This window comes from Coregonus clupeaformis, chromosome 14 (assembly GCF_020615455.1).
Source record: "Coregonus clupeaformis isolate EN_2021a chromosome 14, ASM2061545v1, whole genome shotgun sequence".
NCBI classification, from domain to species: Eukaryota; Metazoa; Chordata; class Actinopteri; order Salmoniformes; family Salmonidae; genus Coregonus; species Coregonus clupeaformis.
Window position 1 is genome coordinate 4,814,395 of NC_059205.1, and position 19,161 is coordinate 4,833,555.

Consider the following 19,161-nt stretch of genomic DNA (forward strand, 5'->3'; position numbering starts at 1 on the left):
TTAGCCCTGGTTGTGAACCCAATGTTCAACTTTCTTCCTGTCACAGATACAGCATATCGGTATAAGGTACAAGGCTAAATATCACATATCACAGTGTTTGATCATAATAATAGTCAAATACTAACCTGGTAAATGGTTTGCCTTTTCTTTAAAGGCAATTTCACAAGGCTCCTCATGGCACTGCAGAGCTGCTGGAACCATAAACTTGGAACATAGCTTGCGTACGAATTTCACCATCTATAACAGACATTTACAAAAATAGTAGGTGAAACCTGTTTTAGAGGATCCCTGCAGATATCAGCAAGAAACACAGAATGGAAAAAAAACAGCAAAATCCAATCCCACCGCATCATGTAACAAAAATATTGATGACTGCTCTCTCTGAAGTAGTAAGTTGAAAGAAGTGAAAGTTGGTACTGTGGCTTGGAAGAACAGCAGGTACACTTCTGTCATGGGGTCAGTGAATGTCTGCACAAGTCTACTTCTATTGCACACATTTCCTGTATTTATGTTAAATTCTTTTGAATACATCTTACCTGTTCGAAATCAGCTGAGTTTACATTCACCACACTAAATCATGTTCACACGCACAAACAAATAATTTATTTCAAGATTTTAAGTTTAAGAGAGTGAGTACTCAATTGGACGACATTTCATTGTTACATACCTAGTCTCAGCTCAGCTTCTTATCAGACTTCTTGAAGTAGTGACCGTTTCTTCTCCTGTTGTCTTTTTCTGTCGCTAACTTCGGGGTGCAGCGCATATGGTTCAGTGGCGCTCATCAGCGCCATCTACCGTCGGAGGGTTGAAAAGAGGAACGAACGAGGCTCGGCCGATTTTTTTTGCGTGAGAAATTGGATGTGTGGCGTGAATGCGTGTGAAAACAGGCAAAAACGTGTGTCACACGGCGAAAGCGTGAGAGTTGGCAGCTCTGCGTTGGTTATTAGGATATTAAATTATTGCATCTGAGCTCCTAGTGTGCGGCTTTCCTTTTCTTTTAAAAGTGTTTGACGCCGTCAGCCAGCACCTCGCCCAAATAGGTGTGCGTTTCTTTCGCCTTTATCTCAATCAATTGAATTTACCACAGGTGGACTCCAATTAAGTTGTAGAAACATCAAGGATGATCAATGGAAACAGGATACACCTGCGCTCAATTTCGAGTCTCATAGCAAAGGGTCTGAATACTTATGTAAATAAGGTATGTTTTTTAATTTTTAATAAATTTGCAAAAATGTCTAAAAACCCGTTTTTGCTTTGTCATTATGGGGTATTGTGTGTAGATTGCTGAGGATTTTTGTTTATTTTATCCATTTTAGAATAAGGCTGTAAAGTAACAAAATGTGGAAAAAGTCAAGGGGTCTGAATACTTTCCGAAGGCACTGTATGTTCCTTGTTTCTTGTGTCAGATTGATCATCATTACTATGTGTATAGTTGCCAAATGAAATTTGCTTTTGCAAGAGCATTTGGGGACAATACATTTTATATGTACTGGTCAAATATTATTATTAATATTTAGTCATATTTATATTTTCCACAAATGTTGTGATAAGAGTAATTTGTATTTAGGCTACTTTATCATTTGGATTGGTATGTTATTGATATGCAATCTTGCCCTATTTAGGTATAGCATGCATCGGCCTAAAATAATAATTAATAATATAAATGATCCATTGATTCAGGCTAGCTATATAGCTCCAAAATATTATGTTGATCTCATGGAATCATTGCATTCATACTTACAGCTCCATCCATTTATGCATATCTGCCCAGCCTTACTATGTTATCAAACGAAGTGTCGGTGTTGACGTTGACTGAATAACGAATTAAGGATTGTGGCTTTAAGCATTTACCCCGGTTGGCAATTACAAAAATAGTGAAATATCCGGTTGACATTTATAATTAGCCGCTTTCATTTAGCGAACTTCACGAGCAAACTGAGTGGACCGCACACTGTCTGGACAGGAGTTTTCAGTGAAGGAGCGAGAAACAAGGGCAAGGACATTTCGGAAAGGAACCTCGAAACACATTGTTGGCCTGTCTAGAGAGTATTGGGAATGTTTTCCTTGTCAACAACGGTCCAACCACAGGTAAAGAAAAGTAGCTAGCTAGCTTACTTTAATGTGTCAGCTAGCCATTGACAGTAGCTTAGTGTTGATGTTTACCAGTTACAGTAACTAGCTAGCCGTTATGCTAAGTTAACCTTAGCTAGCTGTCAATCCAGTCATTCCTTTCTTCGCAAATAGCGATGTCTATAGGTAGTGCTGTTGACCCCAAAATATAGTTATTGTGCAGTTTGAGGGATATCTTATCAATTTCACTAGGGTTTTAAAAGATACCTTCACCTGCCCACGGCCGTTGCTAGCTAGATGAGTTAACATTAGCTAACGTTATTTCCTACTGCAGAAAAGCAGCGATGTTAGAAACTGCGTCAGTCAGTGTGGCACTGCCCAGGGTTTGTGGTCTCATTGGGTAGTTGCAGCAATCTAGCTAATTAACACAGCTAGCCTATTAAGAGGCAGTCAGTGGTCTGCATAATATTATTCCCGAGGGCCTTTATTTTAGTGCAGCTGTGCTGTAGGGGAGGCGATAGCTAGCTGGCTGAACTTGATGACTGATTGTTGTATTAAAATAATGTAGCTAGTCAGTTGTTGGTGTTGTGGCACCTGTGTAGTCTATATTGGTTTGATCCTCATGAGTAGAGCTACTTCAGACTGTAGATGAGTCCATATGGAGGGGGTGGTAGGTAGCCCAGAGGTTAGAGAAGCAGACTGGAGGGTTGCTGGTGTGAAACTTGGCATGGGCAATAAGGTAGACAGACTGTCAACTAGAGTGCTGCTGGTGTCAAATCCCAGGTACCGTCTCTGCCGGTGTGCCCTTGAGCAAGGCATTTTACTCCTACACAGCTCCAGGGGTGCTGGATTAGCTGATAGCCAACTGACCGCAATCTGATTTTCAAACATGTACGATACAGTCGAAAGCCATGTACTGAATAAGAACAGAAGAATGGACCTTTTTGCTTTTTATTGAGATTAAAAAACCATGAAATGTAATACATTTGACATTTTATTGCAGTAAACTTACACGATTTAGTCACAAACACGACTCATTCATACTACCCTCAGACATTAAAATGTCACCTACAGACGATAAATGATTATAGAAAATGTTGACTAAAATGTGAAGACTCAATTGATAAAGGAGACTAAAACCTAGAAAAATCTCACACAAGCTAAACCATTTGAAATGTTACTCCTCGGGGTCCTATGGTTCTAACGATGAACTTGGCCATAAGATGCTTTTGAGAAACCGGGCCCAGGTTCTATCAAAAAGTAGTGATCAGGACTGACAGCCAACAAAGTACAGTAGTCTAAATCCTAAAGATCTGAGTAACGTTTATAAGAAAACCTCAAGGATGATATTGGTGAGCAAAATCCTCACAGAAGTGAATATATGTACGTCTTAATGGATACATTTTAGGGATGTTGGATTGAATTGAAAGTTGCACAGTCCAGATAACAATAACCGTTTTAACCACATAAATGGTGAAGAATGCAATAATAACAAAAATATAAACGCAACATGAGTTGTCCAGGTGGCTGGTCTCAGACAGGCGAAGAAGCCGGATGTGGAGGTCCTTGGTTGGCGTGGTTACAGGAGGTCTGCGGTTGTGAGGCCGGTTGGACCTACTGCTAAATTCTCTAAAATGACATTGGAGGTGGCTTATGGTAGAGATATAAACATTGAATTCTCTGGCAACAGCTCTGGTGAACATTCCTGTAGTCAACGTGGTCCTCTGTAGCTGTGGTCCTCTGTAGCTCAGCTGGTAGAGCACGGCGCTTGTAACGCCAAGGTAGTGGGTTCGATCCCCGGGACCACCCATACACAAATGTATGCACGCATGACTGTAAGTCGCTTTGGATAAAAGCATCTGCTAAATGGCATATTATATTATAACATGCCAATTGCACACTCCTTCAAAACTTGAGACAACTTGTGACAAAACTGCACATTTTAGAGTGGGCTTTTATTGTCCCCAGCACAAGGTGTACCTGTGTAATGATCATGCTGTTTAATCAGCTTCTTGATATGCCACACCTGTCAGGTGGATGGATTTATCTTAGCAAAGGAGCAATGCTCACTAAACAGGGATGTAAACCAATTTGCACAATATGAGAGAAATACGCTTTTTGTGCGTATGTACATTTTCTGAGATCTTTTATTTCAGCTCATGAAACACGGGACCAACACTTTTTACATGCTGCATTTATATTTTGCTTATGTGTATGTTCATGAGTTATCACCCCAATAGGAAACTGCACGATCAGATGAGGGTGGCCATACAAAACAATCAGGCTTTACCGGAACACACATTTCTACAAACTAGTGGAACTATGAAGGGGTACTGTCGCTGGCTAGGCTGTTGCCAAACGCCATCCTGTTTATGGCCCAGATAAAGCTATTGCAGTCACTGGGGGTAACTGGCTTAATGGTGACTTCTGTATATTTTCCCCCAGTTTCAATTTCCTCATCTCATCCTCCCTCCCAGTTTCATCTTCCTGATCACTTTCTTCCACTGGTGGAAATCCTGCTTCCTCTGGAGGTTCACCGTTGGCCTTATCCTGCTCTGCCTCCCCCTTAACCCTGTCTGCTGCACTAGGGGGACCATCATAGACGGGGGGCTTGGTGGCATCCTCCGTCTTGTGTGGGCTGCCTCTTCCCCTAGGCTCAGTGACTGGAGGATCATCGCAGAGATGGATACGCGGCCTTCCGAGGGGCCGCCTTGGTTGGCTTTCTACTTTTTTTCTATTCTCTTCCAGCTTGGGTGTTAGGCTCTTCTTTGGCCTACCCCTTTTCGATTCAACTTTACTGGGCCGGCCACGCTTATTAGGGGAGGGGTCAACTGGTTTTCGGTGTTGCCTACGCAGCGGCTTGCCAATCATCTTGGGTTGCGTAAACACTGATCCTTTAGGCCTACCTCTCTTAGGTGTTATGGGGCTAGCACCTAACTTGGAAACGGATCCTTTAGGCCTACCTCTCTTAGGTGTTATGGGGCTAGCACCTAACTTGGAAACGGATCCTTTAGGCCTACCTCTCTTAGGTGTTATGGGGCTTGCACCTAACTTGGAAACGGATCCTTTAGGCCTACCTCTCTTAGGTGTTATGGGGCTAGCACCTAACTTGGAAACTGATCCTTTAGGCCTACCTCTCTTAGGTGTTATGGGGGCTAGCACCTAACTTGGAAACGGATCCTTTAGGCCTACCTCTCTTAGGTGTTATGGGGCTAGCACCTAACTTGGAAACGGATCCTTTAGGCCTACCTCTCTTAGGAGTTATGGGGCTAGCACCTAACTTGGAAACGGATCCTTTAGGCCTACCTCTCTTAGGTGTTATGGGGCTAGCACCTAACTTGGAAACGGATCCTTTAGGCCTACCTCTCTTAGGTGTTATGGGGCTTGCACCTAACTTGAAAACGGATCCTTTAGGCCTACCTCTCTTAGGTGTTATGGGGCTAGCACCTAACTTGGAAACGGATCCTTTAGGCCTACCTCTCTTAGGTGTTATGGGGCTAGCACCTAACTTGGAAACGGATCCTTTAGGCCTACCTCTCTTAGGTGTTATGGGGCTAGCACCTAACTTGGAAACGGATCCTTTAGGCCTACCTCTCTTAGGTGTTATGGGGCTAGCACCTAACTTGGAAACTGATCCTTTAGGCCTACCTCTCTTAGGTGTTATGGGGCTAGCACCTAACTTGGAAACGGATCCTTTAGGCCTACCTCTCTTAGGTGTTATGGGGCTAGCACCTAACTTGGAAACTGATCCTTTAGGCCTACCTCTCTTAGGTGTTATGGGGCTAGCACCTAACTTGGAAACGGATCCTTTAGGCCTACCTCTCTTAGGTGTTATGGGGCTAGCACAGAGAAAGCTAGTGCGGTCACTGGGGGTAACTGGCTTCTTGGGGTCTTCTCTATATTTTTCCACCCTCCCAGTTTCATCTTCCTGATCACTTTCTTCTACTGGTGGAAATCCTACTTCCTCGCTTCTTTCTTTGGAGTGGAAGGAGCGTTTGACTGGAGGTTCACTGTTGGCCTTATCCTGCTCTGCCTCCCCCCTTAACCCTTGTCTGCTGCACTAGGGGGACCCCCTGGGCATCATAGACGGGGGGCTTGGTGGCATCCTCAGTCTTGCGTGGGCGGCCTCTTCCCCTAGGCTCAGTGACTGGAGGATCATCGCAGAGATAGATACGCGGCCTTCCGCTTGGCCTTCTTGGTTGGTTTTCCAGTTTCTTTAGCTCTTCTTCATCTGGTGTTAGGATCTTCTTTGGCCTACCCCTTTTCAATTCAACTTTACTGGGCCGGCGACACTTAGAGGAAGGGTCAACCATTTCTCGGGGTCGGCCTCGCGACAGCTTGCCCATCACCTTCAGCATCTTGGGTTGCATAAACACTGATCCTTTAAGCCTACCCCTCTTCAGTGTTATGGGGCTAAAACCCAACTTGGAAACTGATCCTTTAGGCCTACCTCTCTTAGGTGTTATGGGGCTAGCACCTAACTTGGAGACTGATCCTTTAGGCCTACCTCTCTTAGGTGTTATGGGGCTAGCACCTAACTTGGAAACAGATCCTTTAGGCCTACCTCTCTTAGGTGTTATGGGGCTAGCACAGAGAAAGCTAGTGCGGTCACTGGGGGTAACTGGCTTCTTGGGGTCTTCTCTATATTCTTCCACCTTCCACTTTTCACTTTCTTCATCCATCCTCCCAGTTTCATCTTCCTGATCACTTTCTTCTACTGGTGGAAATCCTACTTCCTCGCTTCTTTCTTTGGAGTGGAAGGAGCGTTTGACTGGAGGTTCACTGTTGGCCTTATCCTGCTCTGCCTCCCCCTTAACTTTGTTTGCTGCACTAGGGGGACGGCCCCTTTTCCGTGGGGGACAATCATAGATGGGGGGCTTGGTGGCATCCTCAGTCTTGCGTGGGCGACCTCTTTCCCTAGGCGCAGTGACTGGAGGATCATCGCATGGATAGATACGTGGCCTTCTTGGTTTTCGGGGTCGGCCTCGCGGCGGCTTGCCTATCACCTTGATTTTCGTAAACACTGATCCTTCAGGCCTACCTCTCTTAGGAGTTATGGGGCTAGCACCTAACTTGGAAACAGATCCTTTAGGCCTACCTCTCTTAGGTGTTATGGGGCTAGCACCTAACTTGGAAACGGATCCTTTAGGCCTACCTCTCTTAGGTGTTATGGGGCTAGCACCTAACTTGGAAACTGATCCTTCAGGCCTACCTCTCTTAGGTGTTGAGGGGTTACCATTAGACAAGGATTTATGGGACTTGGAGACTGATCCATTTTTGGACGGCCTACCCGTTCCCCTTTTAGGTGTTGTGAGGTTCCCATTGGACAAGGCATTATCTGACTCCTCTTCACTGCCAGCAGCATCCACCTGCACTTCTTCAGAATTGGTTGACTCTTCTTCCACCTCCATTCCTTCTATTCTTTCAACCTGGTTCATTGCCATTCTCCGATGGACCTGTGATCTTCAGGGGCACCGCACTGTAAAAGACATTTGACATGGTTACTTATAAAAAATATTTGTAAATTGCCTCAATGAAAGACAAATCTATCCTAAGAGAATTATTCTCAATGACTCCATACAATTATTAGGACAGCAATAAGGTTAGTGATTTGAAATCAGAAATGACATTAAAAGCATCAATAAGTTGGTTTACCGATACGGTTTGTGGTAAAGGCCTACCTAACCATAGGAAAGTATTGTTTACCCAACATTTTAGAGAGCCTCCGTACCTCTGTAAAATTAGTTTTATATTGGATATCATTTTCTCTCATCCATAGCTATTGAACCAAGCATGCCATGACAATGAAAATTGTATATTTTGAATCAGGGAGGGTGGAGAACAATTAATTTTTTATGTGTTCTCCACCTTCCCCTGATTCAGAATATACAATTTTATAGCTATTGACGAGACAAAACCGAATATCCAATATAAAACTAACTTTACCTCTGTGCCAAACCTTTTAGCCCATATTGACGATAGGAACTTCTGGCCGGGGGAGTTCTGTTAAGAGCCCCGGCGCTCGTTATACGTTATAAATGTTGAAACGCATTATAATATAATAATAACAATAATAATAATAATAATAATAATAATAAGCCATTTAGCAGGCGCTTTTATCCAAAGCGACCTAGTCATGTGTGCATACATTTTTACGTATGGGTGGTCCCGGGGATCGAACCCACTACCCTGGCGTTACAAGCGCCATGCTCTACCAATTGAGCTACAGAGGACCACATTACTTGCGGTAAGGTTTTAGGAAAACATAAGGAGCGTTTCTTTTAGATAAGCGAGAAATAATCAATTTTTAAAAAAGGTTAAATAACTAACTACACTCCTTTTATAGGGTCAGGGTTCCCACACGGCCATATTTCCATGTCACAGCGCTTGTTTACAGAAAACAGACACGTACCTGTGCTAATTTGGCTAATCTGCGTCGCCGAACCCCTGTGTGTAAACGGAAGGCTGATGCCACAAACGTGTCGTCACTGAAAAATACTGTTGGCTGCAACTGGTTAAAACTGGTGTTTAACAGTAAGTGTATATTTTAGCATTTGAGTTATTTTGATGTGATATGAAAGTAGAGGGCTTTGTTTCTAGAACCGTACCGCAATTGAGAATCGATTCACGTTTAGATGGGAGTATTTGGTTGTTTTGGCTGCCAGAACCAATTGGCCTCTAAACAGAACATGGTAAGGTCCTTGGACTATAAAAGGTGTAATGTTAGGCTCCTTTAGTCCATTATTGGGCTATCGCCTACCTACAGGGCAGTTGTGCTGCACATTTTCACACAACAAAAGTTAAGGCTGAGCTAGCTAACGTTAGCAGGGTGCGAATTACAGGGGAGCCGGGGGGGGCTCAGCTCCCCTGAATGAGACATTAGCTCCCCTAAATGCAACATTTACATTACATTTTAGTCATTTAGCAGACGCTCTTATCCAGAGCGACTTACACAACCCTGGCGTTGCAAGCGCCATGCTCTACCAACTGAGCTACACGGGGCATAATGAGCTTTAGGGGATACAGGACGCAACAAAAGTCAAACTTTGGAGGGGGCTATAAATAATGCTAATTTAACCATTCTCCTATTTGTTTAAAATGCAGTGGTAAATATGTTTGTTGTAAATATGAAGAGAAAAAAAATCTTCCAAATGAAACAAACATCATGGTTTAAACCATTTATATCTACAGTACCAGTCAAAAGTTTGGACACACCTACTGATTGAAGGGTTTTTCTTTATTTGGACTTTTCTACATTGTAGAATAATGGTGAAGACATCAAAATATGAAATAACACATATGGAATCATGTAACCCAAAAAGTGTTAAACAAATCAAAATATTTTATTCTTCAAATAGCCACCCTTTGCCTTGATGACAGCTTTAAACACTCTTGGCATTCTCTCAACCAGCTTCATGATGTAGTCACCTGGAATGCATTTCAATTAACAGTAGTGCCTTGTTAATTTGTGGAATTTCTTTCCTTAATGCGTTTGAGCCAATCAGTTGTTGTGACAAGGTAGGGGTGGTATACGGAAGATGGTCTTTTAACATATAGTCCATATTAGGGCAAGAACAGCTCAAATAAGCAAAGAGAAACGACAGTCCATCATTACTTGAAGACATGAATGTCAGTCAATCTGGGAAAATTAAGAACTTTGACATTTTAAATCAAGTGCAGTTGCAAAAACCATCAAGCGCAATGATGAAACTGGCTCTCATGAGGACCGCCACAGGAAAGGAAGACCCAGAGTTACCTCTGCTGCAGACGATAAGTTCATTAGAGTTAACTGCACTTTAGATTGCAGCCCAAATAAATGCTTCACAGAGTTCAAGTAGCAGACATCTCAACATCAACTGTTCAGAGGAGACTGTTCATGGTCGAATTGCTGCAAAGAAACCACTACTAAAAAGGACACCAAAAAGAAGAGACTTGCTTGGGCCAAGAAACACACACAATGGACATTAGACCAGTGGAAATCTGTCCTTTGGTCTGATGAGTCCAAATTTGAGATTTTTGCTTCCAACCGCCATGTCTTTGTGAGACACAGAGTAGGTGAATGGTTGGACCGCAGAGTGAAGGAAAAGCAGCCAACAAGTGCTCAGCATATGTGGGAACTCCTTCAAGACTGTTGGAAAAGCATTCCAGGTGAAGGTAGTTGAGAGAGTACCAAGAGTGTGCAAAGCTGTCATCAAGGCAAAGGGCGGCTACTTTGAAGAATCTCAAATATAAAATATTTTGATTTGTTTAACACTTTTTTTGTGTGGTTACGACATGATTCCATATGTGTTATTTAAAAGTTTGTCTTCACTATTATTCTACAATGTAGAAAATAGTAAAAAATAAAGAAATCCTTGAATGAGTAAGTGTCCAAACTTTTGACTGGTACTGTACGTGGCTGCACAAAGTCTCCCTGTCCATGAATGGTACTGTAGAATTCTATCGCTGGCTAGACAACATCACTGTCCACTTAGTAGTGCTGAGCTCCTTTAAAACTCCGATTTTCATTTCTACTTCTTAATTTTCTCCATTTGTTTGCCATGTGTCCTTAATAAAAAAAATAAAAAATAAAAGAGCCTTTATTCCAATGCATTCGATTTATCTGTTGATTTATCATTGTTTGCTTTTGTCAGTCAGCTGTTTAGAGCGCTCATTGCTTTGTTTTTCCAGGTGCGCCGCAAATATTGGCGTTCAGAAGTAGATATTTAGACACCAACGCACATCCAACAAGTACAGTGGGGGGAAAAAAGTATTTAGTCAGCCACCAATTGTAAGTTCTCCCACTTAAAAAGATGAGAGGCCTGTAATTTTCATCATAGGTACACGTCAACTATGACAGACAAAATGAGGAAAAAAAATCCAGAAAATCACATTGTAGGATTTTTAATGAATTTATTTGCAAATTATGGTGGAAAATAAGTATTTGGTCACCTACAAACAAGCAAGATTTCTGGCTCTCACAGACCTGTAACTTCTTCTTTAAGAGGCTCCTCTGTCCTCCACTCGTTACCTGTATTAATGGCACCTGTTTTAACTTGTTATCAGTATAAAAGACACCTGTCCACAACCTCAAACAGTCACACTCCAAACTCCACTATGGCCAAGACCAAAGAGCTGTCAAAGGACACCAGAAACAAAATTGTAGACCTGCACCAGGCTGGGAAGACTGAATCTGCAATAGGTAAGCAGCTTGGTTTGAAGAAATCAACGGTGGGAGCAATTATTAGGAAATGGAAGACATACAAGACCACTGATAATCTCCCTCGATCTGGGGCTCCACGCAAGATCTCACCCCGTGGGGTCAAAATGATCACAAAATCCCAGAACCACACGAGGGGACCTAGTGATTGACCTGCAGAGAGCTGTGACCAAAGTAACAAAGCCTACCATCAGTAATACACTACGCCGCCAGGGACTCAAATCCTGCAGTGCCAGACGTGTCCCCTGCTTAAGCCAGTACATGTCCAGGCCCGTCTGAAGTTTGCTAGAGTGCATTTGGATGATCCAGAAGAGGATTGGGAGAATGTCATATGGTCAGATGAAACCAAAATATAACTTTTTGGTAAAAACTCAACTCGTCATGTTTGGAGGACAAAGAATGCTGAGTTGCATCCAAAGAACACCATACCTACTGTGAAGCACGGGTTGTGGAAACATCATGCTTTGGGGCTGTTTTTCTGCAAAGGGACCAGGGCGACTGATCCGTGTAAAGGAAAGAATTAATGGGGCCATGTATCGTGAGATTTTGAGTGAAAACCTCCTTCCATCAGCAGGGGCATTGAAGATGAAACGTGGCTGGGTCTTTTAGCATGACAATGATCCCAAACACACCTCCCGGGCAATGAAGGAGTGGCTTCGTAAGAACCATTTCAAGGTCCTGGAGTGGCCTAGCCAGTCTCCAGATCTCAACCCCATAGAAAATCTTTGGAGGGAGTTGAAAGTCCGTGTTGCCCAGCGACAGCCCCAAAACATCACTGCTCTAGAGGAGATCTGCATGGAGGAATGGGCCAAAATACCAGCAACAGTGTGTGAAAACCTTGTGAAGACTTACAGAAAACGTTTGACCTGTGTCGTTGCCAACAAAGGGTATATAACAAAGTATTGAGAAACTTTTGTTATTGACCAAATACTTATTTTCCACCATCATTTGCAAATAAATTCATAAAAAATCCTACAATGTGATTTTCTGGATTTTTGTCTGTCATAGTTGACGTGTACCTATGATGAAAATTACAGGCCTCTCATCTTTTTAAGTGGGAGAACTTGCACAATTGGTGGCTGACTAAATACTTTTTTTCCCCACTGTATATGTTAATGACAGTAGGCCTATAGTTGACTCTTTTGGATAGAAGCATTCGATTTTGCAATGGCATAGGCCTACATTTATTTTGGATTTGTGCGCCCATGAGAAGTGTTTATGGCGAAACATAATGAAATGTTACGTAGGCATAGTTACACTCACAGTGCACTTTCCAAGATCTCCAAGATCCAGAATTCGTACAGGGTTTTAAGTTTAATTGTTAAATGCTTAATAATGACATAACTGTCATTAATGTAAGGAAAGAAAGATAGTATTTTTATGTCACATGATCTGTGAAGACTCCAAGCATTCAATTAATGAATTATGGACAACTCATGAACTAGGGTGTAAACATGTTGTTTTTATTCAACCGTTGTAGGTTACATATTCTGCGTGTGTTTGTGTGTAAAAATTGCCTAGGCTGAGAGGGTAGGCTACCGGCAGTGGAGTAGGACTAGTGGAGGGTAAACGGAAGTAAACACAGTTTACCCACGTTTTTCAGAAAAATGCATTGAAATTATTGGGAGAGTTACTTTTTACCCCCCACCACGACCGGAAATCAGAGTTTACCCACCAATGTTTACCCCCCGTGTAGCTCCGTTGGTAGAGCATTGCATTTGCAACGCCAGGGTTGTGAGTTTGATTCCCCACAGGGGGCCAGTATGAAAATGTATGCACTCACTAACTTTAAGTCGCTCTGGATAAGAGCGTCTGCTAAATGGCTAAAATGTAAAAACGAAATGTATTTTCCGGCAATGAGCAAATTTCAGGTCTGCTGAGCGAAAACCTGAACATTAAATTCTGTGCAACTTCCAGCGCGCGTTTACTGTGAACACTGAGGCTATACCCGCTTTAAGTTAGTTAACAGTAGCCATGTAGGCTACTTGATCATAATGTAGGCCTACCAGAGTGGCCTACCACCAAAAACCATGGAGAAAATGTATCCCATAACATTTGAACATGGAAACAGCTGCTCTGTCATTCAGCCGACAGTAAAAGCCAGTTCATCCACTAGTCCTTCAGACAAGGAGGTGACTGCAAAATGTTGTTGGATGCAAGAAACCACTTTACAAAATTAAATGCATTATTATTCCCATACCCTTATTACAGAGGATCAGACATTATGCTACCCTCTGCCTATTGGCTACTTAGCTTATTCAAGCAGGTCTCAAAATACAACACTGCCCCTTTTAAGACAAAAAAAGCTCTTTACCTGACTCGCTTTTCAGCGAGGTCTTGAAATATACACGTTTTGTGCTCTTGTAGGGAGCAATCACTCCCCTATTGCTGACTACAAATTATATATAACTGGGCTAATAACTCAATAACTAGCAAAGGATATGAACAAAATGTGCACAGGTGGCTACATGCAGCTCTCGCTTTGATCTCAAAACAAGTGCATCTACTCACGACCGCTCATGCTGTAAACACAGTCCAGTTCAAAGTAAATGGCACAGATCCATATATGGCAATGGTCTATTTGCATATAGGACTACTGCAGCTGTTTGTTTGCCACACCGGTCTGTATAGAGTACGGGCTGAGTCGTGCATGTCAACGCAATAGAATCCTACTCCGATGTGTTCTGCCTACAACAAAATCTCTTGCATAGTTCGTTTTGTTTCAGTATGTTGCATTGAATGTGGCGAATATTGTGTTGATTCGATCACAATTGCCACAGTAAAGGGAAATGTTGATGGTGTTAACAGGAAAAAAACTCTAGAATAGTGGTCAACAACCTTTTCTGAGTTAAGATAACGGAGTCAAAATACAAGCCGAGATCTACCACTCAGATTTTTTTTTTTTTTTTATGACTTAAACATAAGCCTATGCAACATTAACCAATTAAACAATACTGTAGCAATGAAGTTTGTGCAGTAAGCTATAGACCCAATACATAATCACAGCATATTGGATTGCTTGAATTGCCCTGCCAATGCATTGTTCGGGCCATTAAAAAATATATATATATTTCAACATCATTTTAGGTAGGCTATATAATCACACCGGTAATAGATCTGTTGTTGTATTACTTGTGAGCCACAGCTGAGTGAGCATACATTTAAATAATGTTTTTTCTTTTATTGGGCTGATGGTGCCTGCAGCAGACTGTTTCGCCTCAACATCCCTCCACTCTCCCTTTACCAAAAAGGGACACAGTTTTCCAGATGATGGTGAAACTCAAGTCGCACCGCATTATTTCTGCCTCATGCACAATTTCATGTTGTTACTCCTATGAACAGAGAAAGTGAAATATTCTTCCATATTTTAAAAAAGACCAAAGCCGCAAATAACGCAAGAGTACAAATACCCTTTCCTACTCATTCATTACAGCTGCAGTGCTTGTTGTAGTGCTGAGTCGAACTAGGAAGAACGCACATTTTATGGCTCAGAAAAGTGTTGAATACAATGTGTTGACAGTGCTAAGTAAGAACTTTAACAAACTCACTCATAAAAACAGCATCTCTTTGCTGTATTCGTTGACAGTCTCTCTCTAGTAAGGGTTTTAAACGTTTTGAAATCTCACAATATCAACTTTGCTGTAGCTTTATTTTATACTTGCTACGTTACTGCAGACACGGTCATCTGAGCCATGCGTTTGGCCAGCGGTAGACCTATAGTGCACTTGATTTGCTCTCTGGACCCGCCGGGAAGGCAGTGTTTCGCTAAACGGGTGCACCTAACGAAAACAGCCCGAGACGAATACAAAAATCAAAATAGGAACAAGACTTTATCGTTGGGTTTTTTACAGAAATGTTTGGCTCGTGCATCTCTCTGTGGGATAATATCCTGCACGCCATTCTCCGGGCAACAGTTTAGAGGGAAAACTGTTTCCCACCAAAAATGTTTTTACCACTACGTCACTGGCTACGATTAGGCCTATTTGAAGTTCATGGCAATACACATTGTAGCCTAGCCTTGTAAATTCACCGTCCCGTTTTCAGCCCCATTTCAGGTCTCCAGACTTTACAGGCTACATAAAAGTATCATTTGTCGTCAAGACTCATCAATTAATGCATTCGCCGAATGTCATTAGGCACACTTGTGTTTAGTAAACAGATGACTATTTCCATTCATATGAAATGGCGCGAGTGTACATACAATGCACTGATTGGATGCTGGGATTATTTTGGAGTGGACGAACATGCACAGGTAGCTTGCTTTCTGAAGTGATTTGTTTGACAAACATTAAGACATGACTGGTTGTGTTCATGCCAAATTAAAAGGTAATTCATTTTCACGTCGTTATTATTAGGCCCGTAAGACCCCGAATGTCACGATGTAGTTCGCACTCTGAACATTAGCAGTGTGGCTAACGTTACACCATGTTAATGACGTTCAACGTTTTATGATTTCAAATGCCTTTACATGGCATACATGTCCACATTGTGTTATTCTACCCACACAACACACTTCTTCCACAAGCAACAAAACAGTATGATGAGAAAAGGCTTATGCAGAAGCCCGGTTTGCTAAACGCAAGTTGTTTCTCTAACGTTAACGCTACTGATGTTAGCAAGACCACAGATGTAAGGGGAAACATTTGTGACCGACATTAGCAGACTAGCCAGCCAGCTCGTAACGTTTTTAGCCTCAACAGTGCCGACAGAATTGTAGGTTACACAAAAGTATATATGGTAATAAAGCTAGCGGTAGCCAGGTTGGATAATCAATTATGCTAGCTATCTTACGTTAACTAGCTAGTCAGTTAACCAGCTTAGCTAGCTGGCTACGTTAGCTAGTAACACGTTGTTAGTTAGCTAGTTATATTAGTTCCTTGATTGCTAGTTGGCGTCTAACGTTGTTAGTTGAATAAAAATAGACGGCATTACCTTGGGGAAATCCTTCGTTTCACCACACGAAGCTTGAAAAATGGTTCTTTGTCGTTGTTGTTAGCTACCACGCCTGCGAATAATAGCTAAAGAAACCGTATTTGAATTTGCAACCGCTTCCGGTCCACCACGGTTAATTTAACTAAATGCAAATTATACTCTTTTCAGTTCCGATTCTACCACAGACAAAATAGGTTCGTTATCAGGATCTTTGATTCTACTTTGTTCTCCTTCTGTGGGGTTTCATGACGGTTGGCGTGATTTGTTCTGCTCATAGTATTTACAATAGGATACTGGCCATGATTACTTTATATGATATGCACCATGATCAGTGGGGGAAAAAGTACCCAATTGTCATACTTTAGTAAAAGTAAAGCTACCTTAATAGAAAATGAATCAAGTAAAATTGAAAGTCACCCAGTAAAAATACTACTTGAGAAAAGTCTAAAAGTATTTGGTTTTAAATATACTTAAGTATCAAAAGTATTGGTATACATAATTTCAATTTCCTTATATTAAGCAAACCAGAAGGCACCATTTTCTTGTTTTTTAAATTTACATATAGCCAGGGGCACACTTTACAAATGAAGCATGTGTTTAGTGAGCCCGCCAGATCAGAGGCAGTAGGGATGACCAGGGATGTTCTCTTGATAAGTGCGTGAATTTGACCATTTTCCTGTCCTCCTAAGCCTTCAAAATGTAACGAGTACTTTTGGGTGTCAGGGAAAATGTATGGAGTAAAAAGTACATTCTTTTCTTTAGGAATATAGGGAAGTAATAGTTCTCAACAATTATAAATATTAAAGTACAGATACCAAAAAAAACGACTTAAGTAGTACTTTAAAGTATTTTTACTAAAGTACTTTATACCACTGACCATAATTTTAAAAAAACACCCATAACATGTATTTTCATAAATAACTTATATAATAACTATATGTAAGCTATATATTCTTCCTCCTCCTTCCTTCTATCCTTACTTCCTTGTTTCCTTCCTTCCTTTCCTATAATAAGATACTTTGGGAAGAGTCCCACATTGTGCATGACTGTGTTTGTGTTGTGTGGGACACCGTTTTTAAATTGGTCTTGCCCAATTTGTAGTTTCATACTAAACAGCAATTAGTGTGTTTTAGCTGATGTCTTCCTGTTGTGTTTCGCCTGGCAGGTCACTGTTCCCCTGAGTCAACTGATCAATGCCCTCCAATACCTGAAGACCGCAGTGGGCAGCAGCAGCAGTGCCACTGCTGAACCTCAGCACAGAGAGCATGCCTCGGAACAGGACTTGCAGAGCACAGAGGTACGCACACGGCCTACAGCTTGCAGATCTGCCAAGAACCAAGGCAAAGCAGCTGGCAATACTGCTCTGTCCAGCTGTCATGGGCAACCTAGCTATATGGAAAATAAAGGGATTTCTGTATCCATAAGTGGCATGCAACTCTGTGTTGTTTTTATCGCACTGCTTTGCTTTATCTTGGCCAGGTCGCAGTTGTAAATGAGAACCTGTTCTCAATTGTAAATGAGAACTTGTTCTCAACTGGCTTACCTGGTTAAATAAAGGTGAAATAAAAAATAAAATAAAATGTACAGTGCTTTCGGAAAAGTATTCAGACCTCTTGACTTTTTCCACATTTTGTTACGTTACAGCCTTATTCTAAAATTGATTTTAAAAATAATCTCATCAGTCGACACACAATACCCCATAATGACAAATCAAAAACAGGTTTTTAGCCATTTTTGCTAATTTATTCCCAATAAAAACAGCTATCTTATTTACAGTATTCAGACCCTTTGCTATGAGACTCAAAATTCAGCTCAGGTGCACCCTGTTTCCATTGATCATCCTTGAGTTGTTTCTACAACTTGATTGGAGTCCACCTGTGGTAAATTCAATTGATTGGACATGATTTGGAAAGACACACACGTGTATATAAAAGGTCCCACAGTTGACAGTGCATGTCAGAGCAAAAACCAAGCCATGAGGTCGAAGGAATTGTCCGTAGCGCTCCGAGACAGGATTGTGTCGAGGCACAGATCTGGGGAAGGGTACCAAAAAATTTCTGCAGCAATGAAGGTCCCCAAGAACACAGTGGAAGAAGTTGGAACCTCCAAGACTCTTCCTAGAGCTGGCCGCTCGGCCAAACTGAGCAATCGGGGGAGAAGGGCCTTGGTCAGGGAGGTGACCAAGAACCCGATGGTCACTCTGACAGAGCTCAAGAGTTCCTCTGTGGAGCTGGGACAACCTTCCAGAAGGACAACCATCTCTGCAGCACTCCATCAATCAGGCCTTTATGGTAGAGTGGCCAGACAGATGCCACTCTTCAGTAAAAGGCACATGACAGCCTACTTGGAGTTTGCCAAAAAGGCACCTAAAGACTCTCAGACCATGAGAAACAAGTTTCTCTGGTCTGATGAAACCAAGATTGAACTCTTTGGCCTGAATGCCAAGTGTCACGTCTGGAGGAAACCTGGCACCATCCCTACGGTGAAGCATGGTGGTGGCAGAATCATGCTGTGGGGATGTTTTTCAGCGGCAGAGACTGGGAGACTAGTCAGGATCGAGGGAAAGATGAACGGAGCAAAGTACAGAGAGATCCTTGATGAAAACCTGCTCCAGAGCGCTCAGGACCTCAGACTGGGGCAAAGGTTCACCTTCCAACAGGACAACGACCATAAGCACACAGCCAAGACAACGCAGGAGTGGCTTCGGGACAAGTCTCTGAATGTCCTTGAGTGGCCCAGCCAGAGCCCGGACTTGAACACGATCGAACATCTCTGGAGAGATCTGAAAATAGCTGTGCAGCGACACTCCCCATCCAACCTGACAGAGCTTGAGAGGATCTGCAGAGAAGAATGGGAGAAACTCCCAACATTTTTATTTATTTTTATTTTACCTTTATTTAACTAGGCAAGTCAGTTAAGAACAAATTCTAATTTACAATGACAGGTGTGCCAAGCTTGTA

The 19,161-nt window shown here is 42.1% G+C and overlaps 2 protein-coding genes and 1 long non-coding RNA gene across 7 annotated transcripts in view; 1 reads left to right on the forward strand and 2 right to left on the reverse strand.

The window, feature by feature from the left end:
• On the reverse strand, nucleotides 1-834 carry LOC123492348. Its single transcript, XR_006661707.1, has 3 exons — nucleotides 668-834; nucleotides 126-237; nucleotides 1-37 (listed from the first exon to the last, which is right to left on the reverse strand). It is a non-coding gene; the product is annotated as an uncharacterized LOC123492348 (long non-coding RNA).
• A 912-nt stretch (nucleotides 835-1,746) lies between these two features.
• The window catches only part of LOC121580619 (ATP-dependent zinc metalloprotease YME1L1-like), a 31,679-nt gene continuing 14,264 nt past the window's right edge, over nucleotides 1,747-19,161 (forward strand). The window contains exons 1-2 of one of the 3 annotated variants that reach the window (XM_041895592.2): nucleotides 1,747-2,088; nucleotides 17,367-17,498. In XM_041895592.2, coding sequence (XP_041751526.1) covers nucleotides 2,056-2,088; nucleotides 17,367-17,498 — 165 coding nt within the window. In that variant the 5' untranslated portion in view covers nucleotides 1,747-2,055. The remainder of the gene's footprint in view (nucleotides 2,089-17,366; nucleotides 17,499-19,161) is intronic. The other 2 variants (XM_041895591.2, XM_041895590.2) reach the window with 2 other exon arrangements.
• Nucleotides 4,200-7,514, reverse strand: LOC121580618 (nascent polypeptide-associated complex subunit alpha, muscle-specific form). Of its 3 annotated transcripts, XR_006661708.1 has the most exons (3): nucleotides 6,718-7,514; nucleotides 5,034-5,972; nucleotides 4,200-4,976 (listed from the first exon to the last, which is right to left on the reverse strand). XR_006661708.1 is itself a non-coding variant. In XM_045224636.1 (2 exons), the coding sequence occupies exons 1-2, from the start codon at nucleotides 7,512-7,514 to the stop codon at nucleotides 5,210-5,212; spliced, it is 1,533 nt and encodes a 510-aa protein (XP_045080571.1). In that variant the 3' UTR covers nucleotides 4,200-5,209. The 3 variants fall into 3 exon arrangements, 2 of the variants coding, with proteins under 2 accessions (XP_045080571.1, XP_045080570.1); XM_045224636.1 differs by having other exon boundaries at nucleotides 4,200-6,018; nucleotides 6,791-7,514; XM_045224635.1 differs by having other exon boundaries at nucleotides 4,200-5,972.